The following is a 23,706-nucleotide window of genomic DNA, read 5'->3' as shown; positions in this document are numbered from 1 at the left end:
CATGGGAAACTGCATGCACCAACTTCAGCTTCAGAACACTTGCTGGGCTCTTGCGCTACCACGGCCTGTAACATGCTACAACTGTTTTCTGATCCTCTATGCTATATTTGGCATTGCAGGTCCTTCCTACCTTTTGATATTTCATCAGAGCCGGTCTTAGGCTGGGGCGACAGGGGCAGTCGCACAGGGCCCCGCGCTCCTAAGGGCCCCCGCATCTCTGGCACGTTTGTCCTCCTGGCTCGGAACACCTCCCTGCTCCGTACCTTAATGTGCATCCACATTTCAGTAGAGAGCATCAGGCAGTGACAGTGATTTTCATATTCCATCGGCCCAGAGCCTCCTCTCTGCTACGTCCCCACCCCCGTTTGATGTCACTTTCTGCTTCTTCAAGGGCGGGATGCAGCAGCTAGGAGGCTCTGGGCTGATGGAATATGAAAATCGCTGCCGCTGTCTGCTGCTCTCTACTGAAACGTGGTGGATGTGGGGTTCTGAGAGCTCTAAACCTCCTTTTAAACTCTGATAAATTATGGTTTACGGTGGCGTGCAGGGGAACGGGGGGGGGGGGGGGGGGTGGGCGGGGAGGCACGGGGGGCCCCACTGAACTGGTCTGCACAGGGCTCCACAATTGCTAAGACCGGCCCTGTATTTCATTCATTGTAAACTGCTATGTCGGTATTCCAAATAGTGGTATATCAAATCTTACACTGTAAAAACCTTCTGACAATGGCACTGCAACCATCTAAAGCTCCATCTTTTGGAGTGAAGAACAGATGAGCAGCCCTGCAGGTGGCAAAACATAAATAACAGATGATAAAAACAACTGAAATACAAATTAAGGGACCCTTTTACTAAGCTGCGGTAACTTGCTTACCACAATGAGAAAGGGCTTACTGCATGGCACGTTCAGACTTCTCACAATATGCATGCCATCCACGCACTCAAAAATAGATTTTTTTTAGTACTGGGGCGGGTCTGGGGGGCAAAGAGAGTTCTGTGCTAATCAGTTAGTGCAGCTACATTGCCAGAAAGCCACTGGATATGAACGTGGATGTAATGGAGGAAAGCCTGTGGGTCTGTGAGGAAACATATACATGAACAATTTCTTACTCATGAAAGGAATTCCAGCGGAGTGTTGGTAGCTTGCTATTTGAGAATGCTTTATTAATGGTACAAATGGATAGGACTAGATGCAGGCGTGGATAGAGTGTAAACATGCCAACATTTTTGAACAAGCCCCACAAGGGTAACTTTCTAGAATGAGGTTAATAATCCAATGAGCAAGATCCTAGGCAAACCGTGCATTTTGGACCCTGAACTATACACATTAACTCTAATGGCTATAGATTTCCCGGCCAATTTGATGAATGTCTGTGTGGTTGTATGACACCAGTTGGGAAGAAATACATAACTGCAAATTAGATAAACAGAGAAGTCCTTTCAATATCACTATAATCGTTAGAATGGATGTAGTAAACAGCATGGAAAAGATAATACATATTGTAAAGGAGACATTTGCCTATAACAGATGGCAAAAAAGTTATGACTTTGGGACTTTTTTTAGTGTTGGAGGAAATTAGTTAGAGAAGCCAATAGTTTAATCAGAAAATGTAACAAATCTGTAGAAAAATGCGAGTAAATCAATTTATTATTGTTTGAAATGTTTTCTAAGTGACTTTTAATTTGATTACAGGCTGTTGTATTAACACTTTGTAAAGAACACTACAAATTATTGCAGATAACGTAAGATTAATGTACTATCATTTAACAAAAACTTACATCAAAAAGCAAAACATCTTAAATACGAGGGTTAAATGAAAAACAAAACCTCCACCCCCATAACTTTTGTTTAAATGAAGATATTGTGATGAATGCAAAATGAAAATAATGCTTGAAACTGGCTCTTTTATTACATACTAGTAAAAAAGGCCCGTTTCAGAGACAAATGAAACGGGCGCTAGCAAGGTTTTCCTCGGAGTGTGTATGTGAGAGTGACTGTTTGAGAGTCAGAGTGAAAGTGTGAGTGTGTGAGAGAGAGTGAGTGTGAGAATGAGAGTGTGTGCAAGTGTGTATGTGAGACACAGTGTGATAGAGAGAGTGTGTGTGTGGCCATCCATGCTCCTCTGTCCCCTGCCCCCTCCATTCATCCCTTTCCAGCATTTCCCCTCTTTGCCTGAGGCCTGCCCTGCAATCCATATCCATCCATGCCCATCTGTCCCCTCCATTCATCCCTATCCAGCAATTCCCCTATCCCTGAGCCCTGCCGTCCCAATCCATGGCCATCCATGTTACTCTGTCACCTGCCCCCTCCATTCATCCCTATCCAGCATTTGCCCTCTCTGCCTGAGGCCTGCCCTGCAATCCATGCTCCTCTGTCCCCTGCCCCCTGCATTCATTCATCCCTATCCAGCAATTCCCCTTTCCCTGAGCCCTGCCCTCCCAATCCATGGCCATCCATGTTACTCTGTCCCCTGCCCCCTCCATTCATCCCTTTCCAGCATTTCCCCTCTGTGCCTGAGGCCTGCCCTGCAATCCATATCCATCCATGCCCATCTGTCCCCTCCATTCATCCCTATCCAGCAATTCCCCTTTCCCTGAGCCCTGCCGTCCCAATCCATGGCCATCCATGTTACTCTGTCACCTGCCCCCTCCATTCATCCCTATCCAGCATTTCCCCTCTCTGCCTGAGGCCTGCCCTGCAATCCATGCTCCTCTGTCCCCTGCCCCCTCCATTCATCCCTTTCCAGCATTTCCCCTCTCTGCCTGAGGCCTGCCCTGCAATCCATATCCATCCATGCCCATCTGTCCCCTCCATTCATCCCTATCCAGCAATTCTCCTTTCCCTGAGCCCTGCCGTCCCAATCCATGGCCATCCATGTTACTCTGTCACCTGCCCCCTCCATTCATCCCTATCCAGCATTTCCCCTCTCTGCCTGAGGCCTGCCCTGCAATCCATGCTCCTCTGTCCCCTGCCGCCTCCATTCATCCTTTTCCAGCAAGTCCCCTCTCTCCCTTCCATGACCCCCCCTCGCATCCATGCTCCTCTCTCTCCCATGTCCCAGCCTGGCCCACCCTCTTCTTCTCCCCCCCTTCGCATCCATGCATCCGTTTTTTTTTTTTCTTCTTTTAAAATGTACCTCCGTGGCGGTTCCGGCAGCGAAGCGTCAGGGAAGGAGGCGGCGCTCCCGACGTCTAGGTTTCCCTTCGCTGTGTTCCGCCTTCTTTTGAAGTCATCCTTGACGTCAGAAGAAGGCGGAACACAGCGAAGGGAAGGCTAGACGTCGAGAGCGCCGCCTCCTTCCCTGACGCTTCGCTGCCGAGCGATGCGATTGGTTGAGTGTCATTGCTCCGCCCTCGACGTCATCACGTTTGACGCGTGGGCGGGGCAGACACAATGCGATCTCACCCCCTTCACTTTTGGCTAAAAGAGGCTTCATAGAACGTTGGAGGTGCGTTTTATATAGAGAGATATTTACTTTTCTACATAATCTCCATCATTTGTCATATATTTCTGCCAGGGATGGACAGGATTTTGAAAGCTATCACAAAAGAACTCCACATCTTGGGCTAGATTCTATATATAAAAAATTGGCGCAAAAAAATAACACTCAGCACTATTCTATAAACCACACTTAAAGTTTATAGAATAGCGCTTATGCCCGGGAATCACGCCTAAATTTAGGTGCAGCCATTTGCAACGACTGAAACATGGTGCAAATCCTCGTGACTAAATTAGGTATATATCCCCTTATGCTATAACTATGAAGGTCTTTTACAAAGGCGCAATAGCGGTTTTAGTGTACACTAATGATCAGCATGCGCTAAACGCTAGAGACGCCCATAATGTGAGCTAAAAACAGTAGTGCGGCTTTGTAAAATGACTCCTATATGCATAAATTCTAGAAACATCCCCAATCCACCATGACCCTCCCATTTCCACACACCCCTTTTCGAACTTGCGTGGATCTGGAACCTAAATGTATGTGCATAACTGCTATTTAAATCCAATTAGCTCTAATAATTGCTTGTTAGAATGCCAATTATCAGCGCTAATTGGCTCATTATTCAGTTAAGTTGCATGCGCAAATTGGGCGTGCACCCAAATTTGTGCACACAAGAATCTGGGGCTTGTCTCTTCAACCTATTGCTCACAGTCCTTTCCATCTTTTCATCTGAGTGGAACAGATGCCCCTGAAGGTATTCCTTCATTCATTTTTTTTTAAAGATTGCATGGCGCCAGATGTATGCCTGCTTAAAGAATCTCATTTCAATGCACCAGAACCTTTGAAGCTGACAGGGGAGGGGGGAGTGAATCAATATTTGCCCCAGTGGTGGTTGTCCTGATTCACAAGTCTGCTAAGCTGATACTTAAGGGCGACGGATACCATTTAAACTGACATTGGATAATTGAGAACTACTTAATATTTATGTGCCTGTAGATCCCACAGCACAATTTTTTAAAGATTTGACAGAGCTGATAGAGCTCTGATAGACCTAATTGTTATAGGTCATTTCAACCAAGTTGTTGATCCTTTGTTGGATTCCCTCCTAAAACCTCCACAAGACTATGAGTCTGATATATGGAACATTGTTTGGCAGACAACTGGTCTTGTGGACCCATGGAGGATATTACATCCTTCAGGTTAGGATTTTACATTATATCACAAGTTCACAAATCATTTTCCCATATAGATTTTGCATTAATTGCCAAAGTCCTTAATGGGGCATGTAGATTCTGCCTGTATGTGGGAGTACTGATATACCAGATCATGCTGGTATATCTTTAACCTTCAGGGATTTTATATCTGATTCATTTGTACCCCTCTGGTATTTCAATAACACCCTACTTAGGGAGCCAGAGTTTCATTCTTTTATACAGGAATCTAGAGGCCAACCAAAACCAGAGCTTTTGGTTCTGGCAGAAACCAAATCTGTGGCCAAGATTTGTGGCTCAGTTTCAGCCGGAAATGAAGCTGAAGCCGTGCCTGCCCCCTAACAGAAGATGTATTCCCTACCAGAAGACATCTCCCCGCCCTCTGCCCCCGGCTTGCCACTGTCCCCTCCCCCCGGACCCCCAACCATCAGTGGGCCCTACATTAACAAACCTTGATGATCTAATAGTCTCTTTGGGGACATGAAAGAACCCCATTCTTTCCTGCCTGATGCCATTGCTGTGTCCAGTACTGTTGCTGTTTTAAAATGGCTGCCGAGACTGCCACAGGAGATCCCGACAGGCATATTGAGATTGCTTTTGCTTATGTTGATGCCAATATCCAGTTGCTGTAAGGTTTATAGTGAGTGTGTTTTCCCTGCTTGCTTGTTTACTTGATTTACAAAACTATTAGCTGTGACATTTTGTGCTTTAAAATGTTTCTAAACAATTTTTACAATTATTATCAGAGGATTAGCAGGTGATTTATATATGATGGGTTTTGGCTTCTTTTAAGACTGGTGTATAGCGTACTTGTAGTGCACTCTTACTTCAATTTCAATCTCATTTAGAATGATGCTGGGCAATATTTGTTGCTGTATTTTGAACATTAACACAATGTGTGATTTTGATTTGCTGGATATATATATATAGATATATATATATATATATATATATATAGAGAGAGAGAGAGAGAGAGAGAGAGAGAGAGAGAGAGAGAGAGAGAGAGAGAGAGAGAGAGAAATAGAGGGCCCTTTTACTAAACAGTGGCATGTGCTTACTGTACGCTAAAAGTCACGACCGTGGGTCATGCTCAGGTGTCCTGCAGTAGTTCTGAGATCGGCACGCACCAATCCTGTGCTAAAAAAATATTTTTTATCACAGGGGCTTGTTTCAGGGCTGAGTGTACACTTACCCTGTGCTAATTGGCAAATCATCACACCAGGGGCGTATGTGCGTGGGGCCACAGGGGCCTGGGCCCCCGCAGATTTCGCCCTGGACCCCCCTACCACAGACCCTCTCCACCTCCCCCGCCCGCCCGCCACCAACCCGTCGCCGATCTTTGCTGGCAGGGGACCCCAAGCCCCCGCCAGCCGAAGTCCTCTCTTCCGTGCAGGATGCAAGTTTCAACGCTTCCTGTTCTTCTGAGTCTGACGTCCTGCACGTACAACGTGCAGAACGTCAGACTCAGAATTTGGAATTCAGTCTGACGTCCTTCGCGTTGTACGTGCAGGACGTCAGACTCAGAAGAACAGGAAGCGTTGAAACTTGCAGCGGCGCAGCCTGCATGGAAGAGAGGACCTCGGCTGGCGGGGGGTTGGGGTCCCCCGCCAACAAAGGTAAGTGACAACAGCAGGGGAGGGTGTCATTGGTGGCGAGGGGGGGGGTCCGGAAATGGCGGGGGGGGGATCGGTGGCGCTGGGAGGGGGCTAAAATGTGCCCCCTCCCTCTGGCTCTGGCCCCCCCTACCGCCCGAGTCCAGATACGCCCCTGCGTCACACACTGCCGATCAGTGTGGGTTTAGCACAGAAGCCATTTTCCCTAGGTGCTACAAGAGGCAGGAGCCAGGGAGCTGCCCTCCTGCCCCCCAAAACCCCGCTGGAACACCAGGGATGTAGATAAGCCCTGGGGGCTTACTTTCACAGTTGGGGGGAGGTGGGGGTGCAGGGTCTTGCAGGGGGAGGGCCTTAATTTGCAGGGGGAGGGAAAGAAGGAAAGGGGGACATTGGGACAGGAGGAGGCCTAGATTTTTTTTTCAGTGAACAAAACATTATGCAGGTGCCGGCCTGATATTCAGATCCAGCACCCGCATAGCTAAGCGGCCTAATTGAAGCCGCTTAGCTATGCAGGTGCCGGCACTGAATATTGCTGGCACCCACATAACCTAGAGCTCCTCCCCAGTGCCATCCCTGACCAGTCCACGTTTTGTTTTGATGCTCTCAGGGGATATTCAACGGCACTGTCTGGTTAAGTGCCGCTGAATATGCCCCGTTTGGTGCCGGAAAGCTATTTAAGTGGGCAGGAGAAACTCCTGCCTGTTTAAATCGCTTTGAATATTGGCCTGACAGTTTTTAATGAATTCTTTTTCAATTTACGAAGTGGTTGGAAACAATTCACCAAAGATGGGTTTTGTTCAGTGTAGCTATGTAATAAATGTGGCATTGTTGAATTTGGTTCTACCACAGAAAGGCGGTATATCAAATGCATTTCCTTATATCCTTACAATTTGGTTTTAAAGTATTCACTTTACTATGGACATATTTGCTGTGGTCATAAGAACACAAGAGTAGCCATACTGGGTCAGACCAATGGTCCATCTAGCCCAGTATCCTGTTTTCCAAACAGTGGCAAAGGCAGGTCAAAAGTACCTGGCAGAAACCCAATTAGCAGCAACACTCCATACTACAAATCTCAGGGCAAGTAGTTGCTTCCCATGTCTGCCTCAAGAGCAGACTATGGACTTTTCATCCAGGAATTTGTACAAACGTTTTTTAAACCCAGATATGCTAACTGCTGTTACCTCCTCCTCCTCCAGCAAAGAGTTCCAGAGCTTAACTATTCATTGAGTGAAAAAATATTTCATCCTATTTGTTTTAAAAGTATTTCCATGTAACTTCCTCGAGTGTCCCCTAGTCTTTGTACTTTTGGAACAAGTAAAAAATCAATTTACTTCTACTCATTCTACACCACTCAGGATTTTGTAGACCTCAATCATATCTCCCCTCATCCATCTCTTTTCCAAGCTGAAGAGCCCTAATCTCTTTAGCCTTTCCTCATATGACAGGAGTTCCACCCCCTTTATCATTTTAGTCACTCTTCATTGAACCTTTTCTAATTCCGCTGTATCTTTTTTGAGATAGGGTGACCAGAATTGAATGAAGTACTCAAGGAGCATGGAGCGATACAAAGGCAATATAGTACTTTTGGTCTTATTCACCATCCGTTACATGCATAACTACTAATTAGAGCCAATTATTAATAGTTATTGCTAATTAAGCACAAATTGAGCTAATTACTTTGCGTGCATTAATGACTTTAGTTATCATGCCAACAATTGTGTGACTATCTTTGGGCATCATTTATAGAATGATGGGGATTGTTTCTAATTCTTGAAGTTGTGCTTCCAAAAAATATCAATAGACTGGAGATGATGCAGAGAGGCCACCGACATGGTACCGAAAGGTCTGAGATGAGACTTTGAGACCTAAATATATATATACCCTAGAACAGTATTTCTCAACTAGTTTTCTATAGGATACTATGGGCCTCTTTTACCAAACCATGCTAGCGATTCCTGGAGCGGCAATGCCGACAAAGCCTATTCACTTAGGGCCCCTTCTACTAAGCCACTTAAGTGTCTATGCGCACCCAACGCCTGCCAAAATGAACTTACCGCCCAACTACCACGTGCCTCTTGCGGTAATTTCAGTTTTGGCGCGCATCCAGATGTGCGTAGCGCACACACACCAAGTGGCATCTGACGCACACAGATTATTTACCGCTAGGCTGGTGGTAAAGTTAGACACCCAAAATGGACAAGCAGCAATTTTGATTTTGCTGCATGTCCATTTTCGGAAAAAATTTTAAAAGGCATTTTTGGTACGTGTGCTGAAAAATATTTCTACGCGAGCCCAAAACCCGCGCCTACACTACCGCATGCCACTTTTTAATGTGGCTTAGTAAAAGGACCCCTTAAATTTTCAGCACCAATTTTTAAGCACCATTTATAGTCTCTAGTCCTATATGTATGTATTTGTTGGGTTGAAATGGGGACAGAATTGGGACGAATATGCATTCTTTATAAAAAATGCCCACATTTGCCTATTTTTTTCCAATTCATGGACAGGTGTCAATGTGTGTTCCTACTTTCCCTGGGGAAATTATATAAAGGCCCATAGGGGCCCTTTTACTAAGATTTGGTAGTTGCTAATGTATGCCTAATTGTGTGTTAAACTTGTACAGCGCTGCGTAACCCTGGCAGCGCTATAGAAATGCTAAGTAGTAGTAGTAATTCAGCTTAAAATGATGATCCACAGTATGCGGTCAGGCATTCTACAGTAACTGCCAAATGTGTAAAAATATTTTCATTTTTTTGAGGTTGTGTATCAAGGGGTGAAGAGTGTGTATTCTTGCGCTAACCAATTAGCACATCTACATTACTGTACGTTAGCTAGTTAGCACAGGGATAACGTGATAGATAGATAGATAGATAGATAGATAGATAGATAGATAGATAGATAGATAGATAGATAGATAGATACTGGAATAAGATGTCATGATCACATGGCATACTTGTATTTTTTTCATTATGTCTGGCTAGGATAAGGACTCTTACTAATTTTAATTGATTCTGAAGAGCTTAATTGAGGTACTGCTAGACATGCAATTAGGCTTGTTGCACAGCGGTCGATGATTTGATTACCACATTAATACAGCAAGAAGCTAGACATATTGTTTTGTATTTGGTTCATTTGAATAAGTGCGACAAAAATACTTCCCTTGCAGACAAGTTTTGTTACCTTCAGTGAAATGTGCCAAAACAAAAATTCTCTTATTTTCAACAGCTCCTTCACAGAGGCACCTAATCACACTAGAGAGACCTTCAGAAAACAAAAACGTTGTGTGCTGTATGGTACAGCATATAAGGATGACTGAGCATTCAAAACATAAGGGAACTTATAAAAACACTCTAAAAAGTCAATCCTAGAACATGCAAACTAGTTGACATTCACAAGCATGCAAACAGTAACTTTCGTGTCCAACAGCCACTACAGACAAATCCACTGGAAGCAAAGATATTATTAAATCCCCAAAAGGATTTTCTTACTGAGCTGTATGCCGTAGGGAGTTTAATAATATCAGTGTTGAGGAATTTGCCTCCTGCAGAATTTGTGCTCTACAGTAACTGTTGATATGCTAGCTTATACCTTTCTGTAATGGGTTCACATATTGTGACATGTGGAAAATGAGAACTGTCATCACCATAAGGAAGAAGGAACCCTTGCTCAATTTTATGTCGGACTATATAGTGCAGGGAACTCTGGGGTCCTTTTACTAAGCTCCTGGGAAAAGGGCCCCGCGCTATTGGTGGGGGCCGTTTTTTCCCACGTGCCAGGGCCCTTTTTACCGCAGCTGGTAAAAAGCCCCCAGACGCACATGGCCATGCGGTAAGAGAACTTTTACCATGTGGCCATTCGTCGGGGAGCACTGAGGTGGCGATAAGGGATCCTGCAATAACGCAGTGGTACCGGGTAGAGCGCGGCGATGCCCGATTACCGCAGGGTTACCGCCGTGCAAGCCATTTGGGGGGGGGTCTTTTCCCCCCGGAAATGGCATGTACTCAGGGCGGGACTACTGCTGGCGACCACAATGGGCTGGCAGTAGTCCCGGAACAGCAAGCGGTAAGACCGCGTTGGGCTTCCTGTCTCTTTGTAAAAGGGCCTCTCTGTGTTTTTATGCATTTCGCATGTAAAGCCTGATTAATACACAGAAAATGGTTTTAATAAAATTGTGTGATTGCATATGCATGTAAAAAATACATGCATAAAGTTGAGCCTGCTTTTATGCAATCTGGGATAGATTCAATAAATGGCTCCCGAAGTTAGGCGCTGGGATGATCTGCAGTAAGCTAGTATTCTGCAAAACACACTCTGCACAGAACAGCCTTTATTAGCTTTGCACACATTTTCCCCCCAATTTTATTTATCGAGCCTAAATTTCTGCACAGAAATTGAAGCATATTCTAGAACAATATGCATAACTTAGGGGTCCTTTCACAAAAGCGTGCTAACATCTGGGCGTCTCCGCGCTAATGATTAGCGGGTGCTAAAAACATTAGTGTGCCTTTGTAAAAGACTCCTTAATTGGTTAACTAGCTAATCAGCGCTGTCAATTGGATGTTAACAAGTAATTATCAGCACTAATTGGCATTAATTACGATTTACGCACTCAACTTGCTAAGATTATTCTATAATCTGATGCGCGTAAATTCCAAGTTGCATAGTTGAAAAGGGGGCATGGTTATGGGCGTGGAATGGGCATTTCTAAAATCCGTGAGCATTACTAAAGAATACATCTGATCTGCGCCTAATTTAGGCGTCAGGATTTACGTCAAGTAAAACATGGCCTAAACGGACATGACCAAATTTGGTAACGTGGAGAGGCGCTCGGCGTACTCTATATACCATGAAGAAATTTAAACCTACTTCTCTTTAGGTTTTCTCCTTTGTTTAAGGTAGTTAATTGTAGTTTTCTCCAGTAAGACGTCTTTCCCCTTTTCGCGTTGTTTTCTTAGACTGTTCTGAGCTCTTGAGATCTCTTTTATTGTTTCTACTATTTTGATTTCTGCCAGGTACTTGTGACCTGGATTGGCCACTGTTGGGCTAGATGGACTATTGGTCTGACCCAGTATGGTTATTCTTATGTTCTTATGTTGACTGGTATGGTGTTGGAATAATTTTATTTTCTATTATGAACTGTTTCCGGTTTACTATTGACTTGATGTTTCAACAATTTCTGTAAGGATATATTATTGTATAGTTGTATTTAAAATTCAATTAAAAATATATATTTAAAAAAGTGATATGGAAGATGATATGCAGATGGAAACTAAAGCCCTGTATGGCTGGGAATAAAGGTCCATAGCTACTGGGGAAAGTTCTTATTGAGTCAGGGAAAGTTCTTATTGAGTCGGAAATGGAAAGCAGAATGGAAAGCTTCTGTGAATGTAAACTAATTTAACCAATTACAATTTAAAACAGATGCAATATGCAGTCTTTACAAAACTGATGAAATGTATTATAGAGCAAACAACAACTACATTTTTAAATAGAAATACTTTAAAATACTTGATAAGAAGAACATTATAAGCAGTCTATGTACTAAAACATGTTAATGCAAATGCACTGCTTGATACTGTAATCATTATTATAACTATGAGTGTGGTCATTTTTTTTGTTATAGCACTGAAAAAAATTTAAACATGGTTTATTTATTTAGATTTCACTCACACCTTTTTCAGTAGTAGCTCAAGGTGAATTACATTCAGGCACTCTGGATATTTCTCTGTCCCAGGAGGGCTCACAATCTAAGTTTGTACCTGAGGCAATGGAGGGTTAAGTGACTTGCCCAAGACCACAAGGAGCAGCAGCGGGATTTGAACCGGCCACCTCTGGATTGCAAGACTGGTGCTTTAACCACTAGGTCACTCGTTACACAATATTAATTTGTCACATTTCTTTATAAAAAACAATTGAGATGATTCATTCAATAACACTGTCTATATTATTAAAAGGGTTATATTTATTTAATTAATTTTACAGTGCATATAAATGATGAATCTGTATTCTTAAAAATAAACCAATGGGAGTTGATATTCAGCACGTTTTATGTGGACAGGAGCTTCTTCTGCCCACTTAAACTACCTTGAGTGGGCAAGATCCTAAACTTCAGCGGCACTTAACTGGGCAGTGCCACAGAATATTGGCTCTGATCACACAATCCAAATCTGTGTAGTGTGGGGGTGGTCCAGAAGCAGAGAAAGGGAGGAGTTGACACTTGTGCGGACAAAAGCCATATTCATTGTTAGTGCCTGCACAACTAAATGGCCAGATAGGCTGTGCAACCTCTGGCACCAAATATTGGCCAACACTTACATAACTTCCAGATCGCCAATCTGATCCCCCTGATCTCTACTTTTCATTCTTCCCCCTTTCTGATCCCCTCCCCGATCTGATCCCTCCAATCACCTTATCATACCCTCAATCTTCAAACTGCAACCCCGGTCCACATCCCCCAAGAAGTCCTTCTTTCTAATCCAAGACCTGTCCATAGGTGCTAAACCCAACACTCCCTGCACTCTCAGATCCCTCCCCCTTCACCACTGGGATTTACTAGGAGGTGATCCTTAGTGTCTAGTGAGCTGGGGCAAGAATGGTCCTCCTCCACTCTCACTCTATCCAGTTTACAGCCCCAAAATGGTGGTGATAACCCCTATCAATTGTACCATGAGACTAAGGGTCATTGCTGCTACTGTAAACCCTTACCCTAACCACACAGAATGGAGTGGAGAACTGCTCTTGCAGTAGCCCACTATTCACCAGGGGGATGAATGGGAGGTTAGGAAAATGGGATTGGAGTGACTGGATTGGGGTCGAGGGAATCAGAGTAGGGGATCAGAACCTCAGAGTTGGGGATCAGACAGGGGATTGGGAGGGATTAGAAATGGAGAGGTAGGTGAAATTGTGGTAATGCAATAAGATCCCGTTATAATAATTGGGCTTATCAGTAACATAACAAATTTTACTGGTAGCCCATGTTAAAAACTTTCTCCTTATGTGTCTTATACCAGTACTGGTTGAATATCATTGGTTTATGTCCTGCCGGCTAGATCCTGCCTGGTTATTCTATGTCAGTGTCTGAACATGGCCCAGCATTGAATATATGAGTCTAATTTAGCTAGCAGTGATCAGCACTTTAAAAAAATTAAACAAACAAACTCTGATCTCTGCTGGTTGAATATTGGGAAGATGGTGCTCTGTGCTTTAAGGGGAGAATTTATCAAGTTGTGGTATAAGGTTACGTTTTACTGAGCCTTGATTTACTGCTGGCTTCAACAAGCTATGAGATCTCAGTACTGCAGGTTGATGAATCCTATTTTAAAAGAATAACACTATTGCGAATCCACCTCCAAAGTAGTGTTATCCCCATTGTCTGATGCTTCTGGATCAGCAGAGCAGGGTCCCATAGCCCAAGACCTCCTCCCCCCCCCCCCCCCCGCCCCAGGCTGAAGATACCCCTTGGCTGCAACACTTTACTTCAACCTCCACAGTGGCTACCTTTGAAAGCACTGATAGTCTGGGGTGGGGGAGGGGGGTCTTCAGGCAGGAGCAAGGCCCAGTTGCTCCTTCCCAGTCCAGTACTTTTAGTAAAATGGTGCCCCTAGTAGTAGTCTCACAGAACTACTGCTAGGGGGCATGTTTCCTTATAAATTAACTGGACACGAAAAATCAGAGAAGCATCAGTCATAGGAGTCACCTCAATACTGAACAAACTCCTTGACTGTGTCCAGGGAGAGGTAATTTCCATTGTGTTTAGCACCCCCAATAATATTGAAAAGGTGGCTCCTATGGTATCAGTTATCTGAATGTTAGGAATAAATTGAAAAGGAATTGTAAACACCTACTGTGTGTTGCTTTTATAAAATAATTCAAATAAAAAAAAAACTAAATAGCAATAATGAATGGAGACTTCAGAAATAGAGCTTAACACACACAGCTGAGATATAATCTGTTATTCAAAAGCTCTTCATTTCAATCATCAGCCTCATGTAATTCTTTAGAATATTTTTACCTAACAAACAAAGGGATAGCAAGCTATAAACCCAATCAAAAGAAGAAAAACGTTTGCTAAAAATGTGATTGAAACAGGGTGCACGAGGCTGTAAAATACTATCAAATTACTTAACCAAGACTCAAAGAGCAACCATTGGCCAGATTAAAGCCTGCCAACCTTCCCTCCCATTAGAGTTCCATAGTATTATCATAGGCCTTATTACTTAAAGCTCCAGAAAAAAAAGAGAGCAATAAAAAACTCCACCAATTGGCGAAAAAACTGGAGACAAAACACAGCAAAACTCATGCAAACTGATTCACACACAAAAATACAGTCCCCAAAAAATACAAAAAGATTCAACACCGTTGGTGATCACTTAACATGCACTGCTGAAATTCCACAATAACTATTACTTAGCTTCTAAAAAAACAGAGGAGCTCCATCCAAAGTCTCTCACAATCTTTTGAAGAAAGGCAAATTCAAATCCTCTGATTACATAGCATACCCCATCAACTTCAGCACCTCGACAAGTGCCACTTGTTTCGCATCCTACCAACGCTGCTTCAGGAGCTGGAACTACTAACCAAACTGCTTCAAAATGGTGGTCGTCTTTTTAAACAGATGCTCAGAATATCAACCAATCCCATTACGTCATCCCTTAAAGGAAACATCTCCATAAATAGTATTTTGCCACAAAGCAGATACAGATGAAAGCTCACGACAGGAAGTGCAATCAGCACTTCTACTACTTAATAAAAAAAGCTTGCCACTCAACTGAACTACTAAGACCCAAAGGCTCAACAGTTTTCAGCTGATAAATCCTACACGAGTGCCACTGTAGTTCCGCCCCAACTGCACATCATTTCTGGCACTACGGAAAATTGTTCCATATTTTTTACTGCAGCAGTTTGTGACAAAGCAAGCACTCGGGGCCCTACAGAGAAGCAACTAATTCCTGAACTACGGTTCCCAGAAGCCCTTGCAAGCAGGAGAAAGGAGGTAGCCCCAAAAGAGTGGAACGGATTTCCAACCCCAGCAGGGGGAGCAGTGACTCCCTTCCCCACTAGAGAAAGACGGGGAGGGAGGCTCAGTCCCTTAGCTGCATCGCCAGTATAAAAATCCCTCCAGCTGTGAGAGGAGGGAGAGATTTCTGGGTGGCTCCCAGCCACCAGGAGGGAGAAGAAACTGATGGAGAGAGAAGCTACCATGGAGTATATGGAGGACGGGAAGGGCCTGCCACTGGAGCTTCCCTGGGAGGGGGGACGAGTAAGCTGCCATGGAGTGTGAGCATGTAAATGTAGCCCTGTCCACACAGGGGTGTGGTGCTGTGAGGTAGGAGGAAAGCTGCCAGCCCTGTTTGGTACAGGGTCTTCCTGGGTGCTGTGAAGAGGACAGGGGCTGAGGCCTTAAGTAGTTGTTTACTTTGAAGAGACTGTTTGTGAAAGTTTGGGAATTATTGGGATGTATAGAACAGCAGGCTGAACTTTGACTAAGCCCTTCTGAGGGAGAGGGGAAGGTAGTGCAAAGGAAGTGGGCCTGAACTGTTAAGGAACTAAATGTTGGCTGGAGTTTGGAACCCAGCCTGAACCCTGTTTGTGAACTGCATTTCAATTTTGAGAGTGGAACTGAATTGAGAATAAAGCACTTTATTCCTAACTCCGTATGGTAGTCTGGTTCTTTGCCGGAAACCTGGGAGCCTAACCGGACTGCCGGCCCCAACCCAGAGCGGAGGAAGGGACCCCTTTACAAGTTACCCAGCCATAATCGGGCATCACCGTGCACTGCCTGGTTACCGCTGGGTTAGCGCGGAAGACCTTACCGCTCAATGGGTGGCGGTAAGTGCTCCCCCCAAAATGGACACATGGCAAATGCAAACTTACCGCATGGCCATAATCGGGCAGCACCGTGCACTGCCTGGTTACCGCTGGGTTAGCGCAGAAGACCTTACCACTCAATGGGTGGCGGTAAGTGCTCCCCCCAAAATGGACACATGGCAAATGCAAACTTACTGCATGGCCATTTCTTTTTTCCACCTTTTTACCCACTGCGCTAAAAGGGGCCTGTGCGCATGGGAAAACCACATGCTGCTGGCAGCGCAGGGCCCCTTTTACTGCAGCTTAGAAAAAGGGCCCCTAATTGCTTAATGCACGTTAGTAAAAGGGCCCCATTATTTTTTTTTAGGTATAGAAAAGTGAATTTAAATGTTTATTACTTACAAAAGTTGTATTTTCCAACAATGTTGTCGTTTCATTTGCTTCTACATTCAGTTTAAGGACGTGTCCATCCCTGCTTTTATACACAACTTCAACATCTGTAACAGCAAAGACATTTACAATTAACACCTCAGCAATAAGTTTGAGGTGAGTTACAAAAACATCAATGTACAAAAATATATCATAAAACTACAATAATTATGAAAGAGAACATGCGGTGGGGAGCACTTCCCCTCACCCATTGAGGTGGCGGTAAGGGCTCCCACAGTAGCTCAATGGTAACCATGAGGCAATGCCAGATTACTGCCAGGTTAGTGCCGTGCTAGAGAAAATTTTTTTTCCTTATCACCGAAAATGGTGCACGCTCTAGCTGGAACTACCACCGACGGCTGCGTTGGGCCGGCAGAAGTTCCGATTTAGCGTGTGGTAAGCATACATTGGGCTTACCGCTGCTTCATAAAATACCCCCTCTGATAACAGAATACTCATCTTTCTCAAATACAGATAAAACAGAGACAGTGAAATCAGGGAGCCTTGTGGCACCCTGCAACTTGCCTTCCATTCTGAAGATAAATTAACACCCTTCTTAACTATATATGCTCTCTTTTGTTAAAAAAAACCCTCTGAACCAATTCAAAACCTTTAATCATGTGCCAGTACATAAATGTTTAGGTGCCCATTTGACCCAATCCAACTATTCTTTAAGGTAGCACCTAAGCTCCATAGTGCTTAACTACAAAGGGGCCTACACATGAGTGAAGCATGGGTGGGCCATGGGCATGTCTCCCAGTTATCCGTATGATTTATAGAGTATTATAAATTATGTGAGTTACTTGATGTACTAAGGTGTGCTAATTTACACCTGCCATTGAGAAGGTACAAGAGGGCGCGCCAAATCATGGGCACACCAATGTCAACATACGCTAGTGTTCTATGTAGGCATTTTGGTGCCAAGATGGTGTTATAGAATTGGCACTATACACATGGCATTGGGGCACCTAAACTAAGGTGTCAATTTATAGAATTGGCCTGCATATTTGAAGTGAGGGAAATCCCAAGGCCCGATATTCAGACCACGGGAGATATTCAGTACCAGGTCATTTCCAATGACTGGCATTGAATATCCAGGGTTTATTTTTGCAGGTTTAAACATAACTGGCTATGTCGATATCCAACACAGACCAGAAAAAAGCAACACTGGGCCTTCAAGATAGAGATAATTGCCATCCTATATTTAGAAAGAGACCCAACACGGGCCGTGTTTCGGCGCAGAAGCGCCTGCCTCAGGGGTCAAGATTCGTCTTCACAGGAAATAAGTGAAAATTGTGAATGAATTGCCGGCTGCCACTAGACATTCATTCAATCATGCTGGGTGCTGGCTAGTTTGAAAACTAGCCAGCACCCAGTGTGATTGAATGAACATCTAGCGGCCCTTGTCGGGTCTCTTTCTTGAAGGTCCAGTGTTGCTTTTTTCTGGTTTGTGTTGTATACTTGTATACTGTACCACCCTCTCTTTTGTGACTGTATGTCGATATCCAGACATAGCCAGTTATCTTTAATCCAAGGAAAGATATACCAGGGTTTGACTCGGTCAAATATGACCGCCAAATCTGGTTTAAAAATCCACAGATAGCCGGTTATATTGCATGATATAACTGGTTAGCCGTCAGCCGCTAACCATGGATATTCAGTGGAGGATAGCCGGTTATCCCCCGCTGAATATCAGCAGATAGCCGGTTTAGCGCTATTTAACCGGTCAGCATCCGTTCTGACCGGTTAAATAGCACTAAATATTGGGTGACAAATCTCTTATTTATAAAGGACGAAGAGGTAAAATGGAGACGCTTGATTCTCTAAAGCTATTAGTCAAAGATAATACCAATAGCCTGTGTTTTAAGAAAGCAAAAGAAAAAGACATGACAGGGAATTAGCAACACTGTTCTTTTGGAGAAAGCAATGCAAAAATCAGGATTCTTTCCTCCCCCAAGAATACATCCAGCCAGAAAATCATTTAGCCAAGCAATATTTTCCAGATTCTGTATAAGTCGCCCACATTAAGGCGTGGATCCCAGATCTGTGCATGAACTAATGAATCAATTAGGTGCTAACAATTATGGCAGTTAACGTGCATTTAATTAGCAGTAATTAGGAGTTACGTGCAGGTCTGCCCTATTCTATAATAAGTGTATCTAAATTTCATAGTGCACAACTCAAAGGGGGGGGGGGTGCATGGGCGGGTCAAAGCGTTCCCAGAAATTAGGTGTGATGTTATAGAATACCTGCATTTGCGTGCCTAACTTCCATCAGCTGGACGTGAGCACTTACACTATCTTTTGGCAGGCATAAGTGTTTGCGCCCAAAGTTAGGCCAGTATTCTGTAAAGGGTGCTCTTTGCAGTGTTTATTGTTCTACTCATCTGGTTCATTGTGAGCTCTAGGGGAATGGTCACAGAAACAAAGAAAAATGAAGGCAATTAAGAACATATGGCCTCTCCATCTGCCCATCCATGCCATCTGTTCTCGCTTCCTCTCCCTTACAGATCTTGTGTACTTGTCCCAAGTTTTCTTGAATTCAGTCTTCCTCTCCACCCCCTCCACCAGGAGGCCATTCCATGAATTCATCATCCTTTCCAAGAAGAAGAATTTCTTCAGGTTAGTCCTGAATCTGTCTTATTTCACCTCCATCCCCTCTTATTCCAGAGCTTCCTTTCAACGGAAAGAGATTTGCCTCCTGTGCATTCATGCCACAGAGGTATTTAAATGTCTCTCTATCACATCTCCCCTCTCTGCCTTTAATACTGTCTGTAAGTTGCTCACATAAATGTTGGTTCTGCCCAAGGCCTGCCCATGCTCCTCCCCTGTGAACATCCCTCTAACAATTGTGCTCTATGCCATATGATTGCATAATTACAGAATAATGATTAGGTGTGATGCATCCCTTCATATACTTTGGTGTACACTTACACACAGGAATGGCAATGTTCTATAAATTTACGCATGCAACTGGCACAAAAATGTAACTGACTTGTTATGGAATGAGAACGTTTGTGGACAGAAATCAAAAAGAACAGGATGTGACAGGAGGAGAGAAGTTGAAATGCACAAACTAGAGAGAAGGACCTTGGGGTGATAGTGTTCGAGGATCTCAAAGTGGTGGATCAATGCCACAAGGCAATGGCCTAAGCTAGAAGGATGCTAGACTCCACAGACAGACAGAGGAAAAAGAAAAGCTGAAAGAAGGAGGTAATAATGGCCGTGGTGAGGCAGGGAGGATTTGCCAATTTTCTAATTAGTTTGGTTCAGTTTTGGATGCTGTATCTCACTAAGGATATAAAAAGACTTGAAGCGGTTCAGGGGAAGGCAACAAAATTGAATTAAGTCTTTGCCAGAAGGTATATGAGAAGAGACTTGAAGACCTGCACATGAATACCCTAGAAGGAAAAAAGAGAGGGGAGGTATGAAACCAGCGTTTAAATAGTGGAAGGCATTCATCTTTTTCAAGAACAGGGAAGCTGGAAAACTAGAGGGGCATGAAATAAAGCTGCAAGGAGATAAACTAAGCAGCAACTGCAGGAAATATTTTTAATGGAAATGATGATGGCTACCTAGATGCTCTCCTGGTGGAAGTGGTGGGGACAAAAACAGTGATAGAATTTAAAAAGGAATGAGATAAATCCAGAGGCTCCCTATAAAATAAAAGAATGAAATCAAAGCAAAACTTAAATGACTTTCACACTTCATAAAGGGCACAGAGCAATGCAACCTGCGTGGAATGGCAGATTCAACCTTGAACAAAGACAGATAGGATTGTAACCTGCACAGTGGCAGGTACAACTCTAGCCACCTTACTGGGCAGACTAGAAGACCCATACTGGTCTTTATTTCTTACTTGGAATAAATGCCCGTTTCTGAGTGCAATGAAACGGGCGCTAGCAAGGGCCCCCCTCCCTCCGAGCTACTTGCCTTGTTCGGTGTTCGCGTCGCTGTGTGTGGGTAGGGTTTTGGTTTTTTTTGTTTGCTGCGCCTCCGTGGCCGTGCCTGTGGCGTTTCGGTTTCGGGCCTCGAGTGTTATAGCTCCGCCCTCGACGTCATGACGTTTTGACGCGAGGGCGGTGCAGACACTCCAGGGCACACCGATTATCTCGGGCGCCTCAACTTCCATGGAGGCTTCAGAACGTTGGGGTTGCCTTTTATATAGAGAGATTATGTAATATGATACTATGTAAATGCAAAAGCATCAAATTGGTAATTCATTCTATTAATTATGGGAAAAAGATCCCTTACCTTTTAAAAAAATTCTGCGTCTAACAATAGCTCTTTTTGTGAAGTTCTGCTACTATTCTGTGGATGGCTCAATTTCTAAGACTTTGAGGTCCTTTTACTAAGGTGCGCCAAATAATTGCCTATGGTGGTGTAGACGCATATATTGGACGCGCGCAGGTCCATTTTTCAGTGCACCTGCAAAAAAGGCCTCTTTTTTTTGTTGTCCAAAATGAACGTGCGGTAAGGTCTCACGCGTTGACCGGGCAGTAAGGGTCTACACACATACAATACCAATTACCACCCGGTTAGTGCCGCACGCTGGAAAATTTCCGGCGTGCTCAGTGGACACGCGTAAAAAATGAAATTACCACTCAGACCATGCGGTAGTCGGGTGGTAGTTCAAAACTGAGACGTGTAGGATGCGCATAGGCGCCTACACAGTTTAGTAAAACGGCCCCTTTGTGATTGGGTGAACTTCTACTCTCCCACCAGCAGGTGTTAGTATATTTCACCTGATCAGTTTAAGCACTGCTACCTGACTTATGGTTCTACTTCCATTTGGGGGCTATCTTGATTGAGATCATTTCCTGTTTTAGTCAGGCAAATCATACTTAGGGCCCTGTTTACTAATCCACACTACAGGCATGCTAGTGTATTAACTCCCGCTAACACTAAAAACACACCCATAGGAATATATGGGTGTCTCTAACATTTAGCACCTGCTAACAACGTTAGCGTACCTTAGTAAACAGGGCCCTTAGACCTTAGACCTTGTGTGTCTTTTTTTTTTTTTTTGGCAGAACTTGGTCCTCCACTGCTTTATAGGGTACCTTCATATCACCTGATATCACTGAGATTTTCAGATGCTGTTATTCTTTGACAAGGATTCTCTACTTTTTACATTCTATTCTACAGACCTTGATTCCCCACTATGTTCTTTTTGCTGTCTGTCACCGCTTCCAGTGTAACCCTCAGTTCAGCTGTGTCTGGTATTATGCTCCAGGCGCTGACCTTGTGCAACAAGAGTCTGCTGGCTGCCAGCACCTAGGGGCTCAACCTGAGGGGATGGTAGCTACTTCCTCATTCAGGTGCCAGGGTGCCATCCTATTGTTCTCCTTGTCTTGTCCTTGGACATTGGCCAGCTCCTCATCCAAGAGACCCTTCTACTAATGAGAATCGGCATACTTTCAGTATGAAAACGTAAAGCTATGGATAATTTTTATGTGAAATACAATTCTAATGAAATATACTGAAATCTGATGAAAACATAGAATGCAATTCAATACATGGAAAAAAAGTAGTGTTTTAATTAATTTACACCAATAAAAACATTGGGGCCGATATTCAGCTCTCAACGACCAACAACTTTAAAACCACTGACTGCTGCAGGCTGAGCCAAACCAGATATTCAATACTGAAGCCATGTCTGGGCACTGGCACTGAATATATGGGTTAGCCACCAAACTGAAAGTTTTACATATGCCAGCCAATATTCAGGGCTGGCACCCACATAACTAAGGGGCCCTTTTAGCAATCTGCATTAGAAAGTGGCCTTAGTGAGTAAGCCCCCTACCACAACCCATTATGTAGGCAGTAAGAATTCACATGCTAAGTACATGCTAATTGGTTAGCTGCGGTAACCGGTTAGAACAGAACATGCTCACTCTCTGCCCCCAGACCCTCCACAACACTAAAAATTTAAATTTAATTTTTAGCACATGGGTAGCATGTGCACATCCAAAAATTACCGCAGGATGCTTTAATGAGCCATTTTTGTTGTGGTAAGTACACATTAGTGCATACCGCAGCTTAGTAAAAGGACCCCTAAGTGAGTAAAGATAGGACTACACAAAAGTAATCCTATCTACCCACTTAGCTATGTGAACATCAGTACTGAACATGGATGATGCATGCATAACTACCGGTTCCTCTCTAACTCTGCCCATAGACTGCCCTGTGGTGGTCTGAAGGGGTATTCAGTGGAACTGTGTGGTTAAGTGCCACTGAATATCTGGGAATGGCCTGCCAGTGTTGTGGCAGTCATAAGGGATACTCAACGGCACTCTGTGATTAAGAGCATGAATATCTGGGGGTAACCCACTGAGCGGGGTTTAAGGAGGCACAAGCCTCTTCTGGAACAAAAAAGCAGAAAACACAAATCTTCCACAAAATCACAAGAGTGGAATAAAGTAATCACTGTGTCCAAGAAGACCAAAGTTTATTTTTCAAACAAGATGTGCTGTTGCACCAACCCAACACGGGCCGTGTTTCGACATGCAGAGCCTTCTTCAGGGGTTCTTTATAGCCAGCAAATCAAATAGAAAAATGATGGTCACATTCAAAGCGTCTTTAACAATACACTTGCAGCATCACAACGCTACATGTCTTCAAAGTTCTGCATTTGACATTGTATGTTGAAACATGGCCTGTGTTGAGCTGGTGCGTCAGCACATCTTATTTGAAAAATCAACTTTGATCTTCTTGGACACGGTGTTTAGCTTATTGCAGACAAGCCTCTCCTGCCTATGTAAACCCTGTTGAATGTCGACTCCATTACTTTTTGCCTGTTTCATTGCTGGGGCAAAAAGCCTGCAACTGAATACCAGTCAGTTGTCATAGACAACTAACATGTGTCTTTTTATATCTTGCCAAGCATGCAAATAAATTGCAAATACTTTTATCTTCTTATCACACAAAACATGCACAGTAATAAGTAAATAAATAAATGCTGTAAAATAACAATGATATTGGAAGGGTCAGCAAAACAAATAGTTTTATCTTCATTAAAAAGTTCCTATGGTCTTGAGTAATCATCTTCATCATTAGGCACTTTTTTTAGGAAAGTGTACGTCAAATCAATGTTAACTCGCTGATAGCAGTAATGAGCACTTTTCAAAATGAGTAATGACATTGCACCTAGGCAATCAACGATGTAATGATTTGTTTGACTGGAAGCATGAATGCAAACAGC

The 23,706-nt window shown here is 43.7% G+C and overlaps 1 protein-coding gene across 1 annotated transcript in view; it reads right to left on the bottom strand.

Moving 5' to 3' along the window:
* The window catches only part of DPP10 (dipeptidyl peptidase like 10), a 744,229-nt gene that overhangs the window by 372,269 nt on the left and 348,254 nt on the right, over positions 1-23,706 (bottom strand). The window contains 1 exon segment of the mRNA XM_030210103.1: positions 16,477-16,571. Within this exon segment, the coding sequence (XP_030065963.1) occupies positions 16,477-16,571 (95 nt within the window).

This window comes from Microcaecilia unicolor, chromosome 7 (assembly GCF_901765095.1).
Source record: "Microcaecilia unicolor chromosome 7, aMicUni1.1, whole genome shotgun sequence".
Lineage (NCBI taxonomy): Eukaryota > Metazoa > Chordata > Amphibia > Gymnophiona > Siphonopidae > Microcaecilia > Microcaecilia unicolor.
Note: the sequence above shows the minus strand (reverse complement) of the source record. Positions and strands in the feature narration are given on the sequence as shown.